At 42.8% G+C, this 26,118-nt stretch overlaps 1 protein-coding gene across 9 annotated transcripts in view; it reads left to right on the top strand.

Annotated features, from left to right (window-relative positions):
* TACC2 (transforming acidic coiled-coil containing protein 2) overlaps positions 1-26,118 on the top strand; it is a 144,501-nt gene that overhangs the window by 19,186 nt on the left and 99,197 nt on the right. For all 9 annotated transcript variants that reach the window (XM_074959219.1, XM_074959223.1, XM_074959221.1 and 6 more), the window contains exons 3-4: positions 10,006-10,131; positions 19,951-20,091. In XM_074959219.1, coding sequence (XP_074815320.1) covers positions 10,006-10,131; positions 19,951-20,091 — 267 coding nt within the window. The remainder of the gene's footprint in view (positions 1-10,005; positions 10,132-19,950; positions 20,092-26,118) is intronic.

The raw sequence follows: 26,118 nt of genomic DNA, 5'->3' as shown, positions 1-26,118 counted from the left end.
GTGGTATTTTGTGATTACTGGCAGGGACTGCAAAATGCAACATAAGTTGAGTTGGGGTTTTCTCTAGACGATGGGGATCTCCCTTGAGGAAAAATCATTTGAGAAGATTATATTTAGAAACAATTCAGCTTCTAGTCAATACAACTGTTGCATTTATCTTCCTTCCATTCTTTGTCACCAAGGATATTTTGCACACAGAGGCAATTCCCTTGTGCCTTGAAGCCACTATGTTGGGTGGAAGCAGCGTGGAGCTGTATCCCAGGAGGGATTTCAGGAAGCCTAGTGTTTCAGGCAGGCTTTTTTTAAAGAGCTTCTGAGGAGTCCAGCTACTATGCCAACCATTTGGAAGTTATAGTTTGTGCTGCCCTTTGAGCCAGGCCAACTTTGCTGCTTATCTCTCCTACCACCTGACTTCCTTTGGGATAGCTAATGTTACAGGTGACACTAACTGTGTTCTTGCACATATGGCAATTGTGCCCAGTCACTGTGCAGATCTGTAGGCGCTGGATAGAGGGTTCTTGCTGCCTGTCCACTCTCTTCTGCACACTAACACAGGGTCCATGCACATTCTGGTTGAGGATCTTTGTTTCTGAAGAATTCCTCTGCTCTGGCTGCTTATTCCTCATATGAAGGCCTCATAAATTTGTGACATCAGAATTATTTCCACAGAAGCCAGTATTCGTATCCTGGCAAGAATTATGACTTCTGGTGAATGGTAGAGAAAAGAATAGTTAGAGAAGGAATGTTATGGACAGCTGGCACAGTTTAGGGCAACTGCACCTGTACTTTTCCTTAGCGGTTCAGCAAGGGCACCTATTCCTAGACTTCCGGCTCCCCAGCTGTTGCCTTTCTTGGGTGGAGACCCACATCTCTGTCCCTTCTGACTGGGATATTTCCAGGCTGCACAGTTCCCAGAATTCTTCACTGTATTATTCCCAGCAAAAGACAGTCTGCCTAAGCAGGCCTGCTTCGCTTCTCTCCTCTCCTCGGAGACCTGACATAGTGTAATTGCTACAGCGCTGTTATCACACAGTTCTTCCAAGCAAGCATATTTTATCCTTAAGATAAAAATGCGACAGAAAAAAATATATTAAAAACCATGAAAGAACCTATATGTGTTCTACTAAGTATACCAGAGATTTCTCTCCCACACCCATCTCCACATGGGCTCTGGTCAGTGTCTGTCCTTCCAACCCTTCCCTAAGGAGTGCATTTTCTGGATCGGAATAAAACCCCTGAGCCTGTTTAAAACCAGGCTATTTATCCAAAAACCTTTTCTTTGTTAGTCCCTGGAGAATTCAGTTTGAACTAGTATAACTGAAACTCTCCAGGGGGTGGCTTCAAAGGGCTGATAACTGGAGGAATCATATTAGCATACCCCCTTCTCCTAAAGAAGATACACACAATCTCACAATAACTCATAAACAATTGGATATTTAATACAATGGACCCCAAGGTATTGAACTCAATAAGATTTGTCCAGGATATTGTTATATTTGTCGGAGCAACATATTATATTTGTTACCCGTATAGGATAAGAATAAAATTAAAGAATTAGTTAACTTAAGTTTGGTTAAGGAAATTTATTTGTGTTGTAAAGAAAAGCTTGGACTAGCAAGTACTGTAGAAGGAAGGTCTTAAAAAATAATGAGTTTGATAAAGCCAAAAGGAAAAAAGTGTGGTGAATGTTTGGCTTAAAGAATAACTAATGAGATAAGGGGAAGTTTCTAAAAAGAGGGCCTCTGACCGAGAGAGATGACTGCAGATGGTTAAATCAAAGAGAGAAAATTTGTCTTAAAAAAAGCCAGCACAGCTCTTCCCCAACCCACACACCAGTGTTAAAGCCTGTGTTAACCCAAGTGAAATGGGAAAACTGTTGGACAGTAAGAAGGGGGAGGAAAGGCCTTGGAAGAAAGGAGGTTGTAAATTTTATCTGAATTAAGAAATAAGGGTGAATAAGCAAATTGGAAATAAGGGTGAATAAGCAAATTGGTTTTTAGCTAAAGTCAGTAATTGGCAATGACATCACTTGTTTATTAAAGCGCATAAAAAAGTAAACACTTAAAGGGTTCATTGCAAATACCTGCCTGACCATGTTGGAGCCAGCCAACATGGGTCTAAGCATCCCTGGGTTTAGCCTGTTTGTAAGTGTCTTAATCGAATGCTTATAAATCGAATACTACTTGAATGTAGTAAATTGCTTATTATTTAGGCTTTGGGGGCATGTTTAGCGCAACTGCATAAAGTACCTTTTGGCCTTTGAATGTAATTTTAAAAATGGCTAAATTGGTGTTAGGTACTTTCCCATATTAATATTAATATTTTCAAACATTATTAATAATTCCAACACCTCCATCTGCCCTGCCTCACCCTGACCTCTTATTAGTCCCATTCATCTGTTATGTCTTGTCTGTTTTTACAGCACCTAGCATAATGGGACCCAAACTGGTTGAGGCTTTTAGGCACTACCAGTCCTGTGTGAAGGGAAATACATGCAGGAGCTGATGGGAGATTTTTCTGTTACATTTGAAGCACCAGTAAATATTTGTTAGCTATTCTGAATGACAGCGTATTTGTTAAAACTTTGGATAATTAAAAGTTATACTGGCTTCATTTTAGTTAATTAGGAAATATAAGCTGTGCTCTAAACTTCCGCATTTGTTACAAAAACCTGACTCAGTACACTAAGGAGAACTACCCTGAGTAGTTGTTGTCCTTCTGCTGTAACACTTAAGAGACTTCTCCTAAGTGTCCTTGAAGGAGGTATTATAGAGGAAGGAGAATGTTATTTGTCCTTCACAGCTGTTGAGTCAGCACTTTTGATTTGTTTATCAGAGTGAGATACTCTAAGGTGCCACAAGTACTCCTTTTCTTTTTGTCTCCAGGGCTGGCTCTAAGGTTTTTGCTGCCCCAAGCAAAAAATTTGCCGCCCCACGCTCAGGTGGGGCTGGGGCTCGCAGGCGGCGCTGGAAGCGGAGGGAGTGATGTCACCTTCTCCCAGCACCGGGAGGGGGTAAAGCCCCCTGGGTGGCACAAGGCAGCGCAGCCCCGGCTCCCCGGCAGGACTCGCCCTCTCGTCCCCAGGTGGCGGCTGGGCCCTGGCAGCTCAGCATCCCGGGGCTGGGGCTTCCCCTTCCCGCTGTGGCCGGGGACGCGGCGCCCTCACCCCGTCTAAGTGGCACAGCTCCAAGAGCGCAACTGCCCTGAAAAAAAAGGCTGGCCGGAATGCCGCCCCTGGAAATGTGGCGCCCCAAGCATGTGCTTGCTTTGCTGGTGCCTAGAGCCGGTTCTGACTGTCTCCTTCTGACATCAGCACAGAATGGCCTGTTCCCTCCTAAGCCTGTTGAATAATCTTTATAGGAATCTCAGAGATCATAAAGTGTAATTTTCCTTTTTTTTAAAGAATAAAAGTATTTGGGAGTGCGCAGAGTAATTACAGCAGCTTATCTCACTGTTCTGCCCTCAGTTCAATTTGATATCATCAAGGGAAACTAATTTATGGAGTAAACGTCCAAAGAAAGCAAGAGAAGCTAAAACTCTGCACCTATCCTAGAAGGAGTGAGCCAAGCACTTATTGAAACAGAAGGAACATTAAGCAATCTAGGCAAGAAGTCGGACTAACTTAGATGGGCTACTGGACCTCTTCCCATTATAAAATGTTGCTAATATGTGGTATACTAACAAGACACTTACATAAATTATATAATTAACCCTCATAACAGCCTTGTGCATTGGTGAGTACTGTTGCACATATTTTGTACACAGGTAAGCTGGGGCTCAGAGACACTGTTTGGCCTAATATCAGTCCTGGTTCAAATATATGGTATTACTATTAACTCAGGGAGTCTTGTATCCCAGCCCCTGTTCTAACCACTAGACAACATTCTCCTCCTATGCCTCTTCTCTAAAAATATGCTGGGCCAACAACACAAACACTGCTCAGTCCTCCCTTTATATGTATGTTGTGTTACTCTCCAGTATTTTCCCTAATCACTTCAAGCAGGGCTGGATCTACCATATGTGAAAAACAGGCAGTTACAAAGGGCTGCATGATATTAAGGGCAGCAATGGGTTATGCAGATAACTGGAGGATAGCTGGACTTGGACACTTACTGGTTTTATCAGAGAAAACCTGAGCCTGTTATTGACAGGCTGCAAAGGGCACCGTTGCCAACCCTCCTGAACTGAAAGAACATGAAGGGGAAGGAATAAAGGGGAAAGTATTGATCAGCCTGGAGGATTCTCTTCCCTCCTCCCCATAACCTCCTGACTTCAAGATTTTCAAAACCCTTAGTGTAAAATTGTCGTTTAGGGCATTGATGCCCAACCTTATTACACAGGAGGGCCGCATAAAACAAAGCACAGCCTAGTGTGGGCCAAACAGATTCTATATATTTTAATAGGATTTAAAGTCACCTGTGTTGACATATTTTAAGTTCAGCTTGTTTCATATGTATTTAGATAGGTTGTTTCTAGGTACAGTATTGTCTATTTACACACTTATATAAACTAAAATGATGTAAACATGATGACAAAATGCTTATGAATCATCCATTAGTGTATTTTCTTGAAGCAGACCTTATGAAATGCTCTGGTGGGCCACGTGCAGCCCATGGGCCATAGGTTGGGCACCCCTGGTTCAGGATACAGATACTGTGGATAATAATGGGAGACCTGTACATGGATTCAAGACAATATTTAGCCCTAATTTTGTAAGCAAAGCTATAATCATCCCTGATGAGTCAGCTCATCCCTGCTAGCACTCATTGTCACGTGTCAGCAAACCACTTAAGCCTTGCTTTTACCTATTTAAAAAAACAAAATTTTACCTGTGTCAAAATCAGCTGCTTTTTTTTTTTAATTAAAGCAGGACTTTAGTCTCTCAAATAGAAGAAATATCACTTATGCATGCCGTTATTCACTATTCATTTATGTTTAATGCACATCAGGAAATTGGGGCAAACTTCATCTGAGAGACTCATTAGTGACTTTATGTATGTGCCTCCCTAGCAATGATTTGAAAATGCATCTCCTCAAGGCCAAGCAGATACCTTAAGATTAAAACTGTGAAACATGAGAGACCAAGGACACTTGTTGATAGAAGGCTTAGCCGGGTGACATACTGATTGCAAACTGAGTCCTTTGGTCTTTTGACTGAATTTATAGTGTGCTAGTTGCAGCTGTTATTAAGCAGCTGGTTGTTAAACTGTGAAGTATTTTTCCTTTGAAAAATATTTCAGTCATGCTAGCCATAAGGAGAATTTGGAAGTAATTTTTAGTAGATCTCTTTAATAGATTCCACTCGACCCAGAACTCAGTCAGTGGAATGAAAAGAGGCCTTACTGATCACCCTATGCAGAGTTTATGCTGAGATAAAGTTGTCCTGAAAAACTTCTTAGTACTGTGGGGGACTTGTGGTGGTGGTAATCTGAAAGGCGTGTATTAGGCTAATATAGCTCTGATTTAAAATAATTTCTGTTGTGGAACTAGATGGAACACTTTTTTGAGTTCCCTTTATTATTAGGCCGGTGTCTAGTAGAGTGGCTTTAGTAATAAACTGCTTCACTACCATCTTTTCTGTTTCAAAATGGGTTTCAAGTTGTACAGTTTGTGACCTGTGTGAAAAGATTTGGGGCACGTCTTCACCGACAATGTTAAAGCGCTGCCATGACAGCCCTTTAATGTGGCTTGTGTAGTTGCGGCACAGCGCTGGGAGAGAGCTCTCTCTAAAAAACCCCACCTCCACGAGGGGAATAGCTCCCAGCGCAGCTTCCAACTTGAAACTTGCAGCACTCGGGGGTATTTTTTTCACACCCCCTGAGGGAGAAAGTTGCAGCGCTGTAAAGTGCCACTGTAGACAAACTCTTGGTCTCCTGTTGCGAGGGGGATAGGTGTCGGTTGTTGTCAGAATCAAAGAGAGGCAAATGACTGAATGGGAATGGAAATGTAATCTGCTTCTTACCTCTACAGTTGGTCCTTCCAGGTTATGGCAGATGAAGGTACATCAGCATGGCAAGGTTGGGAAGTTTTCAGAGCCATGACCTGTGCTGTACTTTTCTGTGTATCTACAGAAGACTATTCGTGACTGTGTTGTCAATAATTATAATAATACTCAACACTTACATAGCTTTTTATACCACAAAGCAGTGTACAATGGTGAGCTAATTAGTTAAACTTGCACACTTCGTGAATACTTAAAGTCACTTTGAAGGGAGTGTTTCCCAAAAGGGAAGATGCTCCACCTTGGGATTGTGCAAAAGATGAGGTGGTGAGGTTGGATGGGGGACCACACACAGACCTCCCAGTTGTTCTCCAGAGGTTCAGCTTTCATTTAAAAAATAAACAAAGCCCTGTTACCATTGCCAAAGCAAACATTTAAAATGTAAGGCAAGTATAACGAATGAAGACACATCGGCCTGAGTTTCCAAAGAGCCTAAAATAGTGGTTCTGAGGTCTGATGACATTCACTTCAATAGGTGCTAACATGGATACCAATGATGATAGTTTAAATGTCAACAATGTTAACTATACTATGGAACATCAAAGTATGTAAGAAAGGAGAGGAAGTATCATCATATTAAGAAGCTCTGCACCCGCATTTTCCAAAGCATGTTTAAGGGTGGGACCTCTAGAACAAACTGAGGGACATAAAGATGTAAATTAAGATGTTTAGTGCTTTAATAGCCCAGCACTTAGCAGGCTTGTAGCAGAGGTGCAGCTGGTTTCACTTTTCTAGATGGGGCTCAGTTTTTAAAAAATTGTAAATCACAGATTTAAAAAATAGCCTATGACCAGCTGCAGAGATGACACTCAAGGTCAAGCTCCATTTTATTAATAAAAAGATATACCTCCTTTTTCAATAAAGGCAAAGACACTCTATCAACCAAACTAGAAAACTTTGTAATCTACAACATCTTGGCAAAACATTTCCTTCCAAGAGCTGATCCCTGAGGTGATGTTAACCTGGGATAATGAGGACTTTTGTTCATCTAGCTTTCTACCAATAGTTGCATAAAAGTAATATTACACCTTTCAAAAACAGGCAAATGTGGTAGGTTGTCATTTTGAAATTTAGTTCAGCACAGTGGGTCAGTTCTGTTCTCCTTGGCATCGGTGTAAATTGAGGAACACTCCACTGAAGTTATTGTGGGTTCTCTGTTTACACAGCATGAATGGTTTCAGAATGTGACCATAAGTACTATAGGAAATGAAAAGTAGAAGAAAACACTAGCTCAGTAAGGGATGCAATTGTAAGGACTTTAAAAAAAAAAGTTTTATGAATTATTTTTCTCATATGAGTATGTTACTTTACATTTTGGTTAAAAATAGATGAAAATAATGATATGTTCAGATAGTAACTTTTGGATATTGCCAATATAATATTGCATCATTACAGTGCAATTTAACTCCTTGTTGTGTCCTTTTAAACTAAACTGTACTACTGTACAGTATCTCGTTTAGAAGCTAGATCTCAGCTTATCTAAGGAAGGAACAGTCTAGTGGTAAAACATTTGTCAAGTTTGTTTTTTGGTGTGAAATATGAGCATTTGGAATTATATCGACCCACATGGTCATCTTCCAGCTATTACATGTAGGTTCATACCCTTTTCCTAGCATCAGATTCTGGCCGAATCAGCATGCACACAGCTTCTATTCACTTGATATCAATGGGAGTAATATGGACATGTTTCAGAGAGCAGAACTGGGTCAGGAATAGGGAGCCCAACTTAAAACTTAGGCTATGTCTGTACTTGCACTTTTGTCGGAAAAACTTCTGTCAGTCAGGGGGTGGGAGGCGTGAAAGAAACACCCCCATGGCCAACGTAAGTTTCACTGGCAAAAGCGCCAGTGGGGACAGCACTGTGTTGGCAGGAAATGCTCTCACGCTGACATAATTATCGCTGCTCGTTGGGGGTGGTTTAATTATGCCCATAGGAGAGCTCTCTCCTGTTGGCACAGAGCAGCTACATGGACACCTTACAGTGGTGCAGCTGCTGCGGTACAGCTGTGTCACTGTAAGGTCTGTAGTGTAGACCTTAGGTACTCTTGTTCAGGAACCAATTCTCAGTGCCCAAATGTGTAACTGGAGGCCTCAGTTTAGGGCCAAATTGTAAGTATTACTGAACATCTGAAATTCCCATTGACTTCAATGGGTGTTGGAGTTACTTGGCATCTCCAAGGTTTTGGTCTTTATGGCCCAGATCCTCAATTATATTTATCCTAACTCCCATTGATATCAATGGAAGTTAGGTGCCTAAATACCTTTAGAGGATCTGGGCAAATTTGGCAAAAGGACTCCACAATAAATTCCAAGGGCGTTGCTCTCTTGTGGTTTGTGGCGGTACAGTGACTCTGGTGACTTCCCAGAAATAGCTTCCTCAGAGAAGACTCTTTCCTTATGGATTTGATAATGTGTTTGGTATATAACATTACTTTGATCCATCCACTCAGCACTTACACACCAGAAAGTGTCAACAAGATTTTAGATCCAGATTGTGTCCTGCTGTGCATGGATATACTCAGTATATGTAGGTATACTTGGTTCTGCCTCAGTGCGACTAGATGACCTCTAGAGGTACCTTCCAGCCTTACAGTTGTATGATTCTGTGATATGCAAGAGGATGTGGGACAATGGCAGAAGGAGCCCTCCATGTTCTGTGCCGCTTTGTGGCAGCCAGGCACAGTCCTGAGGTGACCAGAAAACAAAGTGTGAAGTGACCAGAGTTGATCTCCCTCCAGCACAGGGGTGGGAAAACTTTTTGGTCCGAGGGCCACATCTGGGTGGAGAATTGCATGCAGGGCAATGAATGCAGAGCAGGGGGTTGGGGTGTAGGAGGGGGTGCAGAGTGCAGGAGGGGGCTCAGGGCAGGGTGCGTTGGGGCTCGTGACGGGGTTGGGGTGCAGGAGGGGTGTGGCAGGGGATTTGGGTGCAGGAAGGGTGGAGGCTCAGGGCAGGCGGCTGGGATGCAGGAGGAGTTCAGGGTGCGGATTCCGGCCCGGCGCCACTTACCTGGAGTGGCTCCGGGGTGGAAGCGGGGCTAAGACAGGCTCCCTGGCCCCACACCGCACCGCTCCTGGGAGCGGCCGTCACCACATCCCTGTGACCCCTGGAGGAGAGGGGGAGCAGAGGGCTCCGTGCACTGCTCTCACCTGCAGGTACCTCCCCTGAAGCTCCCATTGGCTGCGATTCCCCATTCCCAGCCAATGGGAGCTGTGGGTGCTGTGCCTGCAGGCGAGGGCAGCGCACGGAGCCCTCTGCTCCCCCTCACCCCCAGGGGCCGCAGGGATGTGGTGTTGGTCACTTCTGGGAGCGGCGCAGGGCCCACGGTGCCACGGTGGTGGCAATCCTGCAGGCCGAATCCAAAGCCCTGACGGGCTGGATCCAGCCCACGTGCTGTAGTTCACCCACCCCTGCTCCAGCAGCTAATGGAATTGGTAGCAGTGTGGGGAGAGAGTGGGCTTTGTACCCATTGCAAGGATGGCTGGAGCTGCTGCTACAGTGTTCACTCCCTGGGAGCTCCAGGAGGAATTCTGGCTGATTCAGTTTCTCCTAGTGCTGCCACTACACCCCAACCCCTCCTCACCCTTGCTTGTGCAGCTCTGCCTTGCTAGTTTGAAAAAAATTCTTATGAATCTCAGCATAAGGAAGTCTTGCCATTTCTAGTGTCAAACACCAGTTTATTTTCCCATGCATTCTTAACATTGTAAGCAAAACTGGCATTGCCTCACTATTATACAGTGAGGCAGTCTTTATGTAGGCCAAAGTCCTGTTGACTTCAAACAGGCATGTGCACACCCAAAGACTAGACGGTTGAGCCATGCACATAGGTGATTTTTAAAAAAAGCTCTTTCCCTGCATTAGGTAATGCACATGGAAACATATACGTAAGGTTGCTATAGACTACCTATGCTAAACAATGTCTCCAGATGTAGGGATTAAAAGCAATTGTAATTCTACAAAGACCTCTAACTGTCATTTTTCCATCTCTCTTCTTTTTTATACAGTTCTCTTGTGCCAGGTGATGCCATAAAATTGGCTTCTTCCACTGATTCTTCCAAACAACTGTTAGCTGATTCTCTGCCTTGTGAAAATGCTGCTCCTCTGGGTGCCGCTGAGCTGACTGCAGCAAGGTACAGTAGGGGACTCATTACAGTCATGGGGATGGAAAGCAACTGTAAACTTCCTTGTGTCATGGAGGGCACTAAGTAAGAAATAAGTGGCACTGGTTTTGGGATGGGGTGTGTCTAGTGCGGCCAAATGATATGCTGTTTCAGTGCCTCTTCTTGGCAGCCTGTCACTGAAGCTCCTGTAGAATCTATGCCAGAATTTCAAGCTGCCCCCTCAGACAGAATCTGCAAGGAAAGGTGGCATATCCCATCCTCGGGGGAGTAAATCCCCCTGGGGCACAGCAGAGGCTGGTGGCACAGGCAAATGCAATTTATACCTTTATTAACTTACACCTTTTTCTCAGCACAAGGTGAGTTGGCCCTTCATGTTTAGACCTTTTCTCCTAATATTTAAATTTGCCAGATTCTTTGCTGGAATGAAGCTGATATTAACAAAGTTAGTTATTTGGAGTGGATTGGAAATTCCCGTTTTTATTATACGCTGCTTTTTTAGTGATGTGAGCAGATTACTGTTGCTCTTACCAATATTGTTTGCAGTTGGATTTTCAAGGAAGGAAGGTCTGAGGAATAGCAGTTCATGTTTTAAACTTGCAACAGTAGATGTAGTTTTAGGGTTAAATTTTCTTAAACATCTTAGTCATTTTCAAAAGTGACTTAGGCCCTAAGGAATCTACAGCCAATGAGTTTTAGGCTTCTAACTGCCTAATAATTTTGAAAATGGGACGAAGAGCATGCCTACACTACAAAATTAAGTCGACCTGACTTATGTCGGCATACAGCCGCTGCAGTAATTTCATCGCTTGTGCGTGTTCTTGATTTGCTCCTTGTGTTGGCAGTGCGCCTCCTCACCAGGAGTGCTTGCACTGATTGACCTTTCAGTGTGGGGCATTGTGGGACAGCTTCTGAAAGGCAGCAACAGTCAATGTAAGCCATGCAGTGTCTGCACTGACACTGCATTGACGTAACTACATCGATCTTGGCTCTACACCTTGTGGAGGTGGAGTTAAGTCAATGTAGTGGGTGTTAAACGTCGTCAGGAGTGAAATTTTAGTGTAAACACTTACATAGTTAGGTCAACATAAGCTGCCTTGCCTTTAGTGTAGACCAGGGGCTAGGCTCCTAAATCACTTAGGCACTTTTGAAAATTTAACCTATTTTCCCCCCGCTGCTATTTCAAATATTATATTACTTCAGTTCACAATAGGGAGAACTGAGGTTGAAAAGAGGCAGGTTAAACAAAGCATCAGAGGGGTAGCCATGTTAGTCTGTAGTCTTTAAGGTGCCAGTAGACTTCTTGTTCAGGTTAAACAAAACGCTTCCTAACAACTTGAGGGTAATTAGCATATGTTTTTGGGGAGATAAGGATGAGAAGTTAGTGATTTCTTCCTGCTGTCACTGCAAGGTTTTAATTAATATGCAGATTTCATTGATAGCTCTTTTATAAATGTAATTGGTTACTGTTTACACCAATGGGGGCGTCCTCATCATTATGATTCTGAATTTCTGCCGTAATGATGAGCCTGTTAGAAAGAGAATGAACTGTTAATGAGTTGAAGCTATGCACTTCTTTCTGACAGCAGAGGAATAAGAAAGGGTTACCCCAGCAGTTTCAGCAGCATCTACAAATGGTCTTTTGAACACAATCTAAATTGTGCTGCCTTTGGGTGGATGTTTAGTTTGTGCTCCTACAGAGACAATCAGACAGATCTACAGTGCCAACTAGCTGTTATTTTAGAAAGCATTCAGGAAGAGCAATCTCCTGTGGTATCTTCATTATTAGCTTCTTTCAAACCTCATGAGCTCCCACGAGTCAGAGGTATGTCTGTCTTCCTCTCCGGGCTGCCGGTCTTCTACCAGAACCTCCTCCGGACCTGGAAACGGTTCTCGGGGACCAGGTCAGTGGTGGCCACCGAGGGGGCAGATCTCCTCGCAGAGCCCCTGCTACACAATCCCCAGCTCCGTGTGCAGGTGGCGGAGTCCCGCTCGGTGCGCCAGAAGTTGGTCCTGGCAGAAGTCACCAGAGTTGGAGACCTCCTGGACTACAACCGGGGAGACTGGCTGGATCTCCTGACACTTGCTCGGCACATGGGGCTCTCCAGACCTCGTACTCCCTGGCTCATACTTCAGGAGGTGAGGGCTGCTTTACCGCCTGCGGCTCGGGCCTACCTCGACCGGGTCCTGCGAGAGGGCACGCCCCACCCACCCTCCACCTCAGGTCCTCCGGACCTTTTCATTGGGCCCCTGCCCCGTGGACCCAACCTGTGCCCCCGCCCCTTCACTGTGAGCCGGCTGCACAACTTGCAGCCGGATCGTTTCCAGACTGTGCCAAGGAAACATCTGTACATGCTCGTGCTCCACACCCTTCACGTCCTCAACCTCGCGTTCTGCCCCAACACAAAGTGGCAGGACCTCCTGCCACCTTTAGAGGGTGAGGAACCCCGTGGGCCAGCCTATACTCCAGCCTGGTCCCGAGGCCCGCCGGGGATATCAGTTGGCAGCTCCTTCACAGGGCCGTGAGTACGGGCGTGTATTTGGTGTACCCCTGTCCCGGACACCTGCCCCTTCTGCGGCACAAGAGAGACCCTGGCGCACGTTTACTTGGAAGTGCACCAAGTTGCAGCCCCTATTCTGGCGCCTCACAAATATTTAGTTACGTTTCTGGCTACACTTTTCCCCTCACCTCCTTATCTACGCACTCCCTATCCATGGCCCCACAAAGCCACGGGACCTCCTGGTCAACCTCCTCCTGGCCCTGGCTAAACTGGCCACCTATAAAACCAGGGAGAGGAGGTTGGCCAATGGAGACTTCTGTGACTGTGGGGCCTATTTCCGATCCTCCGTCCATTCACGCATCCGGGAAGAGTTCCTCTGGGTGGCGTCCACTGACTCCCTTGACGCCTTCGAGGAGCAGTGGGCGCTCTCCTGCGTTCTCTGCTCGGTGTCCCCGTCAGGTTCCCTTTGTTTGACACTTTGTCCGCACTCCTGTTCCTGTTATTTTATTAGTTGTCCTCTGAAATCACTTGGCTTCCAGGTCCTGTGGATCCCCCACTTAGGCTGGGGGGGACCCTTTAGCGGTGGATGAATGCTAAGTTTGTAGCTCACGAAAGCTTATGCTCAAATAAATTGGTTAATCTCTAAGGTGCCACTAGTACTCCTTTTCTTTTTGCGAATACAGACTAACACGGCTGCTACTCTGAAACAAGTTTAAGGTTAACTATGTGAAATAGTTTAATAAGATTTTGACGTGGAGGGGTGGGGTGGGAAACCATTTTTTGATGTTAGATTGATTTTTCTCATTTTTTCCCAGAAGTTACTGCCACAGACTTTTTCATGGTTAACATTATTTAATAAGAGTATTATTGCTTAATGCTATAATTATTTGTGATTGCCCCAATCTATGCTGGGTAGCTGTGCAAATTTTCTGCTGAGGAGTACAGTGTGTAGGGATCAGTTTAAATTGGGCTAGACTTGATCTCCATATAATGTCACTGTGGAAGGTGCAAGGATATCAGCAGTGATTCACCACACATGGTTGTAGGAGGTAACAAAATAGCAATTGGGGATAGAAGTATTTAGAATGAAACTAGAAATTCCTTCAGTCCATTTGTCAAAGTGCATTAAAAGGCAGGTGAGTAATACACTGAGCAATTACAGTGAACCTGTAACCAGAGAACTTTAATAAACTCAGTGTTCTTAAAAAATCACTGCACAGGTTGGTTCTTGTTGAGATTGATTAATAAGAAGAGAAAATAAGAACAAAGATGAATTTAGAAATCAAAGCCAAGTTATCTTCTTCGTACCTGTTTGCCTGTTATTCTTGGCAACTTTCATTCCCTGCTATTTGCTAACAATGAATTTGTCTTGCCTGGGCACTTTGCAGTGTCATGGCGATAGATCTGCTATAACTTCTCTGAATGTCACCTGTACACCTGGAAGAAGAGGGTTCAAGCTCAGTGTGGCTAGAGCTCACTTCTTAAGCTCCCATTCCAAACAAACAAAAGCAAGGCAGATCTCCTAACAAGAGTAAAAATCTTACACTGGTATAAACAAACAATATCATTAAAGTTAACAGGATTACTCTGGATTTAAAACTGGTGTAAATAAGATCAGAATCAGGCACTTTTTGACCAAGGAGGATGTTTAAAACAATGGAGCAAAATGTTTGTTACATTTATCATTTAGTGGTGTCTCACCTTTCCACACCCTCTGTTATGCATAATATATGCTTGTTTATTTAGCCTAACATACCCACTTACTGCTGTTGCTTTTACAGCATTTTGTATAGAATTATTCCACAGTTGCTTTTTGATATTACTTTGAAAAGTTTTTTCAGTGCACATATGCACAGTGTCTGCCTCCTATCCCTCATTATTCTGATCAAAACGTAGTGCATTGCAACACAGATGGCTCAATGCTATTCCACTTCAGCGGCAGTAAAAGCAAATTACAAAGCACCTTTTGGGGTTACTTATATATAGTTTCTTTTGCTTCCATGTGTATGTGTGCCCATAAGGGATGTCTTAGAATTCAGATAGAGTGCACTTTGACAGGAAAAATAATGACGCATATAAAGGAGGGGTCAGTTTGTGCTTAATGTCTTCCAGATGGCAGTGTGTAATATGAGATCAGATACTGTCCCTCCATCTGTCCAGTCAAGAAATTATATCTTTGTTTTGGCCCTTGAGGGCAGCTTTCGCCCCCACCCTCCTCCAGTGATAACATATTGATCAGAGAGAGCACCACATGGTCTGGTCCATGTAAGTGGGTTTTATTTACCAGATCCATAGAGTAGTGTCTTAACACTAAATAGGTAATGAGTTCACCAACTGTTCTGCCAAGCCATTTCCATTTCAGGCATAAAACAGCCCTCCTTCCCCCGCCCAGTCCACATACTGCATGAGAAAACATGAGTAAACATGCTGCATGAGAAAATAGTTTGGCTGTATTTACTAATTCAAGGGCAAACCTTCCCCCCACTGTGAAAGTGCAAAAGGTCTTTGTAGCAACAGTGCCACTGTGCATAGGGAAGGAAAGAATTTGGAGAGGGCTGGGGAGGCCAGGGATATCCCCTGTATGGTACAGAGCCCAGAGAGACAGACCAAGGGATTTGATTCTATGAAGATCCTCTAGGCTTTTCTACCTACTAAAGAGAGCTTCTGCCCTAGCCGTTAAATTTGTGTGGCAGCTGCAGACCTGCATCACTGTTGCTTCACAGCTTGAGGAGGAAAGTTCCTTCTCCCATGGTGTTTCCCAGCACCCAGCTCAGTTGCTCAAGATGAGCAAGGGGAGAAGAATGGATACAAAATCCACAGTAAGTATTTAAAAATATTAAAAGGCAAGTGAAATTATGGAGCTCAGCTATGGGAACTAGGAAATCGGTTGCTCTAAGCCAGCCTATGACTCGCTGTGAGGCCTCAGAAAAGATCAATTAATCTCTCTACCTCAGTCTTCTCATCTGCGAAATAGGGATATTAGTCAGGGATGTTGTGTCAAATTGAGTTCCTAGTGTGGAAACTCACTCTGCATGGGAATCAGGCATCCGCGAGGGCATGAAATGTGAGTGACGTTCATCTGTGGTGGTGGTATTAAAATATACTAAGGGCAGCACTGTTATATAGGGAAGTGGGTGTGGCCTAACTGCATAATATGCCCACACAGCAAAGGCCTCTTGGGGATTGTTCCTCACTGCAAGCTCTGCAGGAACAGGGGAATCTAGCAATAGAGACAGTCAGGAAGTTTTGTTCAAAATTAATTTTTTTTTTTACAAAAAACCCTGAGTTTGAAAAATGTTTGATTTCTGACGAGCTCGGCTCAGTAGGTTAATGATTGTGGAGGCAGGAGTTTAAAAAGCTCTGGGTACTACAGTGGCCAGCTGGTGTCTCTGGTGGTGTCTTAGCTAGGCGTAGTGGGTATGCTGCCAATTTGCTTTGAGAATAAAACAGTTTTATACTGAATCCTGTTTCAGTAATGACTGTTGAGTTCTAACGTAGGCACTGCAAATTTGGGGATGTGAACTGGTGCAGATACTGCCTGAAAGTCAGAGTTGCACCATGGTCAAACTGGAAGGTTGAGGGAACCTGCTTTGCTTTAGATGCTGAACGTATGTCTGTACTGCAGCTGGGAGTGAGTCATCCAGCCCTCTCGGGTAGGCAGACTCTCACTAGCTCCAGCTTCACTCAAGTTAGCTTGCTAAATACAGCAGGGTGAATGTTGCAGCACGAGTGGCCCCTCAGGCTAGCCACCGGAGTCCAGGACTGCCCGACTCCTGGGGTCCAAGCTCCCATGGCTCACCTGAGCCACTGCCCATGCCACAATGTCCACACAGTTGTATTTAGCTTGGTAATTTGAGTGGAGGTAGCACAAGTCTGTATACCCAGGCTGGGAGGCTCGCTCCCAGCTGCAGTGTAGCCATACCCTGAGTTCAGTCACCCTGCCATCATTGCTGCATGAGTGGAACAGCTAGTAATGGCAGACAGGTCTCACTTTGCACACACCACATTCCCTCTGGCCCGAACCCAACTATGGGTGGTTCAACCAGTTACACAAGCAGTGAATTGCACACCCATGTTAGCAGCACTTCATCCCACTTCCACGCCCCGAGTGATTATTTTGTCTGTATCGAAATCACTCTGGCATCATGTACACAACCAATGAACTGAGCCCAATATAGTTACCAGCCCCACATGGTCATTGTGGGAATTTAGCCATGGTTTATATAATATTTTGAAAAATGCAAAGTGCTGTCTAAATGTGAAGGGTTTGAAAATTGTTTTTATAATCATGGCTTAGGTCATAGCCCATACAAAGTAAACCATCCCTATTATAAAATCAGTTTTGGCGGCTAGTTTCATTTTGAAACACATTAGAAATGACAGTAGACAAAATATGTTTCCATGGTAAAAGTTTCTCTTTTATGTGCAGATTTAAAGGAATGTTGGTGGGAGAGAATCAAAAAGTAAGTGTGTGTGTGTGTGAGTGAAAAAGAGAGAGAGAGAGTAGTGTTGTAAGCAGTTCACTGGTGTGCCTTTATTTCAGAATATTCTTGCAGTATTTTGGAGGGTATACATGTAATAAAAAACACCTCATAAATTGTATCTATATTTGGTGTGTTCCTGTCTTGACTAGTCTCCTTGTGCATTTGTTTCCTTTTGTGATGCTCTGTTTACACTCCTAACAGATGTTCGATGGTCACTTATTTTTGGCAGTTTATTTTTTGCTTTTAATATTTTCCTCTAGTTTTGGTGCGACCCTATATAGTCATACCGACTGCTGTATATATTTGACATTATTACTATATAAGGACAAAGGCAATTTTTAGCTAAGGGGAAAATAGTAAATGAAAAAGGAAATAGCTTGTTTCTTTCAAAATGTGAAACTTACTCCCAGAAGAGATCAAAGTGACTGCAGATCTTGCCACTTTAATACATATACACACATGCACGCATGACAGGAGACTAGAGAGTCCTGTAAGCCACAAAAGCATGCTCTGCTTACCTAAAGAGAATAGTGTGAAATGATCTGTGTTGTTGCCCATGGTTTTTTACTCGGTTTCCGTCACTTAATATCCTGGTTTGGTTTGATCTGTACCAATATTTGTTCTTACACTGGGTGTTTTCTTACAAGAACCATAATTACTTTAAAAAAATCTTTTGGAGTTTAGTGTTTCTGCATTAGAATAATCATTTGCAGACAAAGGCAGAAAGAGTGTAGTTACTAAATGGTTAAAATTATTAACAGATGGCAGGGAGCCTGTTCTGGAGACACAGGATGGGTTAGGTTTCAGAGTAGCAGCCGTGTTAGCCTGTATTCGCAAAAAGAAAAGGAGGACTTGTGGCACCTTAGAGACGAACAAATTTATTTGAGCATAAGCTTTTGTGAGCTACAGCTCACTTCATCGGATGCATTCAGTGGACAGCACAGCATGGAGCAGAAAGGAAGTCTCTGAGCAAAGAGGGCAGGGGATTTTTATTTATGTTACAACAGCATGTTCTGGCTGGTTGTATTGCTGTTCATTTTATAAAGCCTGACGCATTCTTTTTAATTTTTGCATTTGGTTAATGGTTTTGTTTTTATGACCCTGCAAAACTCAGGAAGGGACGAGCAGTGCATGTGCAAAACCCGCACAGCAGGTTCTGTTAACAAGAGAGAAGACCACGATTTGGCAGCCAAATGCGTGGTCTTCTCTCTTGTTAACAGAACCTGCTGTGCGGGTTTTGCACATGCACTGCTCGTCCCTTCCTGAGTTTTGTAAGTTGCAAAGTTGAGACATCTGTTGCCAGGTGGGGTTTCGTGGAAGTTGTTCTAGTTGAGGAGGAAGCCTGTCTCCCACATATCAGTAGAGCCCTGCAAATCTCTGGATATCTGCTTTATATCTGTGGGTGTCTGCATCCATAGATGCAGATCTCTGCGGATCATGTTTGCCGATCACGGATGGATGTGGATCCAAATTTTATATCTGCAGATACACATTTTATATCCAGGGACGCAGATAGCCGCAGGCCTTGTTTGAGCATCAGACGCGGATACAAATTTTGTATCCACAGAGGGCTACCTATCAGCATTCCCGTCACCTTTGCATCCATTCTTTGTGGGTGCAAATGCATGTGTTGACTGCGCAGTGGGTGAAAGCCTACTTCATAGAATCATAGAATATCAGGGTTGGAAGGGACCTCAGGAGGTCATCTAGTCCAACCCCCAGCTCAAAGCAGGGCCAATCCCCAATTTTTGCCCCAGATCCCTAAATGGCCCCCTCAAGGATTGAACTCACAACCCTGGGTTTAGCAGGCCAATGCTCAAACCACTGAGCTATTCCTCTGACCCTTTCTGGAGGCATTACATATTGGACCAAGTATTTGAAGATATCCTAATTGAAAACTTCATTCTTTCATGGTTTAAATGCCAGGCTCCCTTCCCCCCACCGTAGATTTAAAAAAAAAGAGACCATTTTGAAAAATTTGGACAGCTGGACAAAGTTTGTCTCCATTATCGCAACACTTATATTCAAAGGTGTTCACTGTTGTACCACCACATTCCTGTTCTGAGTGCTCGAAAATGGAATAAAGACAACAGTGATGTTTTGTCTCTGGTGTCATGCCTGTTTCTGCTGTTCTTAAAGGTCCTTTGTCCTTTTCACTGTCCTGTGGCTCATCTTTAAAACAAAAGACACCCTGACAAAACTGCAGCTGTAACTTATCACCAGTATTTTTCTTGATATAGTCAGGAGAGGGCCACTCCGTTACCAAAATGACTTTCGTGCCATCACCCTCATCCTTGAAACACCCCTGTTGGCTTTTTAAAAAATGTATTTTACCTATTCTGAAATTCATGAACTGAAATCTCATATGTATTCTAAACTCAACGCTGTGAGACTTAGCAATATGGTGGCAGTTGCTCGGTATTAAAACAATACCACAGATCTCTAACCCTAATGTTTTTATAGTGAGAATTCATTTAGTTCTTCAGCATATTGAATGTTTCAAGAAAGAAAACTTTACTATTGTTTTTTAGGATTGGAAATGACAAACTGCTAAGCTCTCGACCTCTTGGGGGTGTTGTGGGGCTTAATTATGGTTTGCAAAGTGATTTGAGATCATTGCATAAAGACACTACACAGCGAACTGCCAAGTAGATAGATAGTAGCTATTAGCTATTTATTTATTCTGGGCTCTATATGTGGGAAAAGAAAACATGGCAGACTCCTAACAAATCAGTCTGACAGTAAGCTAGTGTCTCCAGGGTAATTTGCAAATGTTGTTGAAAACTTCTTGGCATTGATTACATTTTGCAGAGGTTGTTATTTATAATAATTGAATTGTTTTGCAGCGCTTCCCAGCCTGGTAGCTGCAAAGAAGTTGAGAACCCTGTTACATATGTTCCTGAGGATGCATCCTTGGCTCCTACGCCAGCTAATGATGTAGAATCGCTTGTTCAAGACAGTGAGGGATTGACAAAGGAAATAAAGAGGTATTGTGTAATGATGCATTTTATCCAACTTCGGTCTTGGGTGTTCCCTGCTTCAGAATATATGCAATAATTTTGAAATGTTTGTCCAGATATGCATGTCCGGCTGGTAGCTTTTGGAAAGAGGTATACAACTATCTTGTTTTGCTCCTATATGCACTATTCACAAAAGCCAGGAGAGGGAGCTTGGATTGCGTCAGTGGTGGTTGTTCTGATGTTGCACATCCTTTTAGATCTAGTGTTAGTGAATTGAGTTACTAAGCCAGATTTTGCATTTTGAAGTTGGATTCAAGAATTGCTTTTCTGATGAACTGTGTATGTTCAGGTCCAGGACAAGATAGTGGCTGTGCTCGGCATCATCTGGCATGAACTAGTAAGATATACCTGTCAGAGTCTGGGGTGCAATTCAGTTCAGTGAGAGGTTATGTCACCGCTTGCCCTGTAGCCCTGAATGCCTTAAAATGCTCTGCTGCTGGTCCTCCCTGTCTGGATGCTCCCAGCCAGGATATAAGCATGCACTGAGTGACTTTGTGTTGAGCAACCTTGGTTCAGCAACTCAGACTCCAACTCAGCCTGCTTGTTACACCACAGTCACACTCCGGTCTACACCAGCCTTGGTTACTACTAGCCAAGTGACCCCCAGTGCTGATTTTCCCCAGAACCATCTACCCTGAATTGTTGAGCCCTCTCCTGGAACAGTCAGAGGAGTAATAAGATCCATTGCTCCTTTAAAGAGTGAAAAAAACGGCAACTTGTTGCTTTACCCAGAGTTACTTTAAATCACTTTAAGTCAACTCAGTGCTGTGTCTGATTTGTGATTTAAAAAAACCCCAAGTTTATTTATCCAAAAAGAGAGCGGTTTTAAGTGAGATCAAGTATAAGGGATGAAGTCACTGATTTTTAGTAAGCTCAGGATTTGACTTCATGGTGAGCAGTGTATCAAGTATATAACTGGAATGGTCTCTCTTTCCAAACCCCATAATTCCAATTTTCCTTTTCATAAACCTAGAGAATCAGATTATGTTGAGGAGCTGGGTATTAGGGTACCTCCATCTTGCCTCATCCCTGGTATCTGTACCAATGTTATCAGTAGTTAAACACATATTGTAGAGGTCACAATTAGATCAAGTTGTGATCAGGTCAGACCAATTTTCACAGAATTAATTTGAATTGTTGTAGCACATCATCTATCTGAAACCAACAGATCCTTGGAAGAACTTTGTTACTTTTACAGTATGTCCCTGCTCCCCCATTATTGGCTTTGAAAGGCTGTTTTCATAAAGCTTCCCTGGGAAGTGGTAAGAATACTTCATTGGAGTTACACACAGGACTTGACATGGATGTTACAGAAGCAGGTTAGGTTCACTTGGTGCTGTAGTGAAAGCTAGTTTTCTGCTTTTCTCAGGCCTTAGAGGATGACTTGCTTCAACAGAATCAAGCTGTATCCTCTTCACATTGTATGCCTCCCTCATTTAGAATCACCAACAAAAATAATTCTAGAATCAAAGATTACTTTTCATTCCTCTCTGGCTTTGATTACAATGTCTAAAGCAATCAAAAAAGACACACACGCACCCCATGAGTGAGTTTGACCCTTTTAGAAGGTATGGATCATTCTGTTCAGTTTGACGAGTATACTGAGCAAATGAGATGGAAATTACAAAGTGGATATACAAATGTAAAACAGCAAAACCTTGGTGTTACTGACAGCTTGGCTATGCTTACATTGTATAGTGCTCTAACTTGCTGGCTCAGGGGTGTGAAAAATCCCTGAGCTTTTGGGTCGTGTTTCTGGTCACTTGCTTACTGGGCTAACAAGAAAAATGGGTGATGTGTGCAGAACGTACTCAGCCCCAGGTTGCAGGATGGTTGGTGTTGCTAAATAGATGCCACTCCTGCAAATTATGGAGTAACACTGACAAATCTGACGGTGTGCCCTGTCTAGTATTTCACCAGAAAGATTGTAGACAAAATGCAGTATCTAACTGGCGTTTTATGTGAGGACTGGGAAATAGTGAGGTCCTTAGGGTTAGGGGACCGATTCTGCAGGCATTCTATGCATGGAACTCTCATTGAAGTCAGGCAGGTGTACATGTGTGTATGTGAGATGGACGTATAGGATTGATCCTTGTCGGAGGATGTCTTGAGCCCTGTGTTGGAGGATGTGAAACAACCCCTACTGTAAAATAAAAATTGATTCCAGAGAGCAGGATTTTTGTGGCAGTTGTTCATAAAATGTAATATGTGGAATTTTAGATGGTTCTTCTTTGCAACTTGAAATTCAGCAGCATTTCCCCACCATTTTCTTCAGAGGTGGGCTATTTGGGGTATATATTAGATGTATTTTTATAGTTGGAAAGAAGCCGTATCTAGTGAGTGTTTGTGTAACTCCGATCTCAGTGTTAAACCCATTTATCAGTATACAGCCATGGACAAAAGGGTGAGCGGTAGCCCTCTGTTTCCTAGTTATTACTGTGTATTTTACAGATCCCCTCAGGCAGTATATGATATGTCTTTGCTTTTAACATACATTCAGCAGTGTGAAAATGAATCTGGCATTACACTAATTAATCCATCCACAAAGAATGGTCAAACAATATTAATTATCAGCCTTAACTCACAAAAAGCATGGCAATAAAGAAATAAGGTGGACACTCTGCATCTGGCTTACTCTGTTCTTAAGTGTTGCTGCACTTACTTTATGTGATGTGTACATGAACAATCCTTTAATGAGAAGTGTGGGTGAATTCCAGTTGGCCTCTGTGGAGTGGGATGCAGAAGTCTGCCAATCCAAAACTCAGTGTAGAATTGGGATCTGTGTAGGGTCACCTACTATTTGGAGATCCAGAAAATACCTGGGTTCTGTAATATGATGGGTAGTAGGTATACCACTGTTCTCTGTCAGACAGAATCAGAAATAACTGATCCATATTCTCCTTTAGCTAGGTAGGGGACGTGTGCTTTGGAGCAGGAGGATTTAAGTTATATCCCCACTGGTGCTGTGAACTTGTAAGTGGCCATGCTATGTAATATAGCAAGAATTTGGGAGGCCAAATTCCCAAGTTCCTGCATAGATTTTGCCCAAGTAAAATGTCCACTGACCCAAATCCTGAGTGTTTACTGAGCCTTTATGTAGGTAAACTTCCACCGGAGATTTGTTGTTTGTGGGGTGTTTTTTGACCAAATATGGATTTGGCCCATGAAGTGCTAGGTGGCCACAGATTGGTTACTCTAGAGCAATAGAATTATGGGTGATTTTTGTACCTTGGTGCAAAAATCTTCCCCTAGATCTGCATGGTGGAGTCTACCCTGTCATCCTGCCCTATCAGCATGCTCTTATCTATCTGCCACTGAAATCAATAGCCTCACAAATAGAACAGACTGTGAGTCCTTGCTTGCACTGAGTAATTCACTACCAGTGCAGCTACACCAGTAGTTGCAACAGTGGAAGATCTAGTGAAGGCAAGACTCGAGCATTTTGCCACCATTTCATTTAGCCTAGCGTAGTGCAGGCTTAGCTGACAAACGTCTGAGTCTTTTCTGCATTTCAGATTCCGACAATGAAAAATTAAGGGGATCAATTTTGCCAGTGTCAATGCAGTTTTGGAATCTCAGCCTCTGTAAGGAAAACTTGTCATTTGTGCTAAATGTGCTTGATTTTTGTGAGCCTTTTTTCAGGTCCTTAAAGACACTTGAATATATAGAGAGAAACAAAATAAAAATGTATATTTTTCATTATGTATTAGATGCATCGTCTAATTAAAATCACAGTCTGATTTTTTTTTTTTTATGTACTGTAGTTACTACAACTGAGATTACAAGAAAATAATCTTTATTCCATTTTACCAATTTATTTGTTTTGGGGCATTTGTCAGTAATTTGTATACAGTCAGTTTCACTATTCCTCCTTTAAAGTGAATTATATCAATTCACATTATGAAGCCGGTACAATGCTAATAGAGCCATGCATGTTAATAATTGCATTTATAATTAATGTTAAAGTAAATAAAATAACATAGTAAAAATTTTTAAAAATCTAAATTACATCATGTTGTAATGTCACAGCAAATGAATATATAATTTTCACATTTGTTGTACACTATTGTATGTGAGCAGTTACGTGTGGTTTTTCTGAAACTGGCGCAACTGCATGCACATTGCAAACACTGGATGCGCCAATCAGGCAAACAAGTGAATACGTATTTTTTCATGCTATTTTCTAGAATTCTGGCCTAGTAAATCTACTGCTGATGGGGACTGAAACTTATTAATAGTAATGTGATAGGGCTAAAGTTTGCAGAGACTGATAACACGGAAGCATTGCCCTTATTAAAATACATTATTCTTGACAAATAAATTTCTCCATAAGGGGGGCATGTCTAATTACTATCTGCCCATGGGACTTACAATACTGTGTGAATAAATCAACAACAAAAAATTGCTTCTGGTGTTATCCATCTTTAAAGTGTGCCTTAGCTGGAACAAATTCTATTGCTGAACCCAGAAAGAGGTCTTATTTATCTCTTCTTTAGAAGATTAGTTTTAGTATTGTTGTTATATTCCCAGAGACACATTTTGATTTTGGCTATGCTGGTGTAAATCCAGAGAAACTTGTGTGATTTCAAAGGAGCTTCTCTAGATGTTTGCCTGTGGACCTAATCCCCTGATTTGTATAAGAATTTAACTATTTCACTCAGATTTAAATGTAAGGAATGGATTTTTACAGCACTTTTAGAAAGGATTGAAATGAGCTGCTCAGAAATTGTATTTTCTTGCCAAAAATGTTGACAAAAATGAACCATAAGAACAAAATGTAATGATTTCATCATCACTTTCCGTTGAAGATTTGGAGTTTTCACCCAAAAGCTGAAAACGGAAAAATGTTCAGCCCCAAACTGCCAAATCCCAAGATGTTTCAGTTATCAGACAGATTTCAGCTTTAGTTTCCCATGAGAAATAATATTTTTTTTTTTTTGAAGGAAGCAAACACTTCCCCCACAAGTTTTGTTTTTGTCAGAAGTCAATTTTTTGTAGAGGGGAAAAAAAAAAGTTGTTTCCGTCCTTCATAGTTCTTCCCCTTCCCCCAGTCATGACAGTGAGTCAGACCAATCAAAATACCATATTGATTTGCTCCCCTCATCCTGCTTCATAGTTTACTTATTCGTTTAGAGTAGGGCTTCTTCAGAATCCCACTCCTTTACACTCCTGAAAGGACCCAGTTGGGGAAGGCTCCCTGAGGAGAAAACCACTGCCACTCTCCACAGTGCTCTTGGCTCTATCTGGTGGAACCTTAGACCTAGAGATGTGCAAGATGCTTGGAAAGAAACGTGAACTCAGATGTGGAACTCACTGTCGTAGAGGCTGGGAACTAGGAGCACTGGGGGTGCTGCCACACTCCCTGGCTTGAAGTGGTCACCATCATATAAACTAAGGGTTTACAGTTTGGTTCAATGGCTCTCAGCACCCGCACTATACAAATTGTTCCAGCACCTCTGCTCACAGTTGGTGACATACAGTAGCATGATTTAAAAGAAATTCTAGCTGAACTGCATGTTCATTGCAACACTAACTTGTACTTAGCACTCTCTATCCCAGTTGGAGAGGAAGGCAAAGGAGCAGGTGGAGAGCCAATGACAGCATAAATCTTCAGGATTCCCCCATATGCCCACATGATTGGGAAGTCATATCCCTTGTTCCTTTGGTAAAACTACATTCTAGGATTCTGCACAATGAATTGGTAAGTTCCCATCCTGAGGTGTTCCCTGTAGGAGGGGATGATCAGGCCCATGGTGTTTTACCACCCTATAGATTTACTTAATTCCTCCCTAAAATATCCCTTTGCATTAAATCCTTTAACATGTACAGCTATCATTTTATCAGTCATAATTAATTGCTAGCTCATCTAAAAGACACCCGCTAGAGCTGGAATCCCAGAAGTCGTCATTTGCATGCCTTTTTATTAGCTTTACAGTGGGTTCCAGACACAGGATGTTTCAAAGACTATATTGGTATGCTAATTCTTTCATAATT

The sequence above is a fragment of the Natator depressus genome, chromosome 7 (assembly GCF_965152275.1).
Source record: "Natator depressus isolate rNatDep1 chromosome 7, rNatDep2.hap1, whole genome shotgun sequence".
NCBI lineage: Eukaryota > Metazoa > Chordata > Testudines > Cheloniidae > Natator > Natator depressus.
The sequence above is the reverse complement of the archived record's forward strand: the minus strand, read 5'-3'. Positions and strand labels throughout refer to the sequence as shown.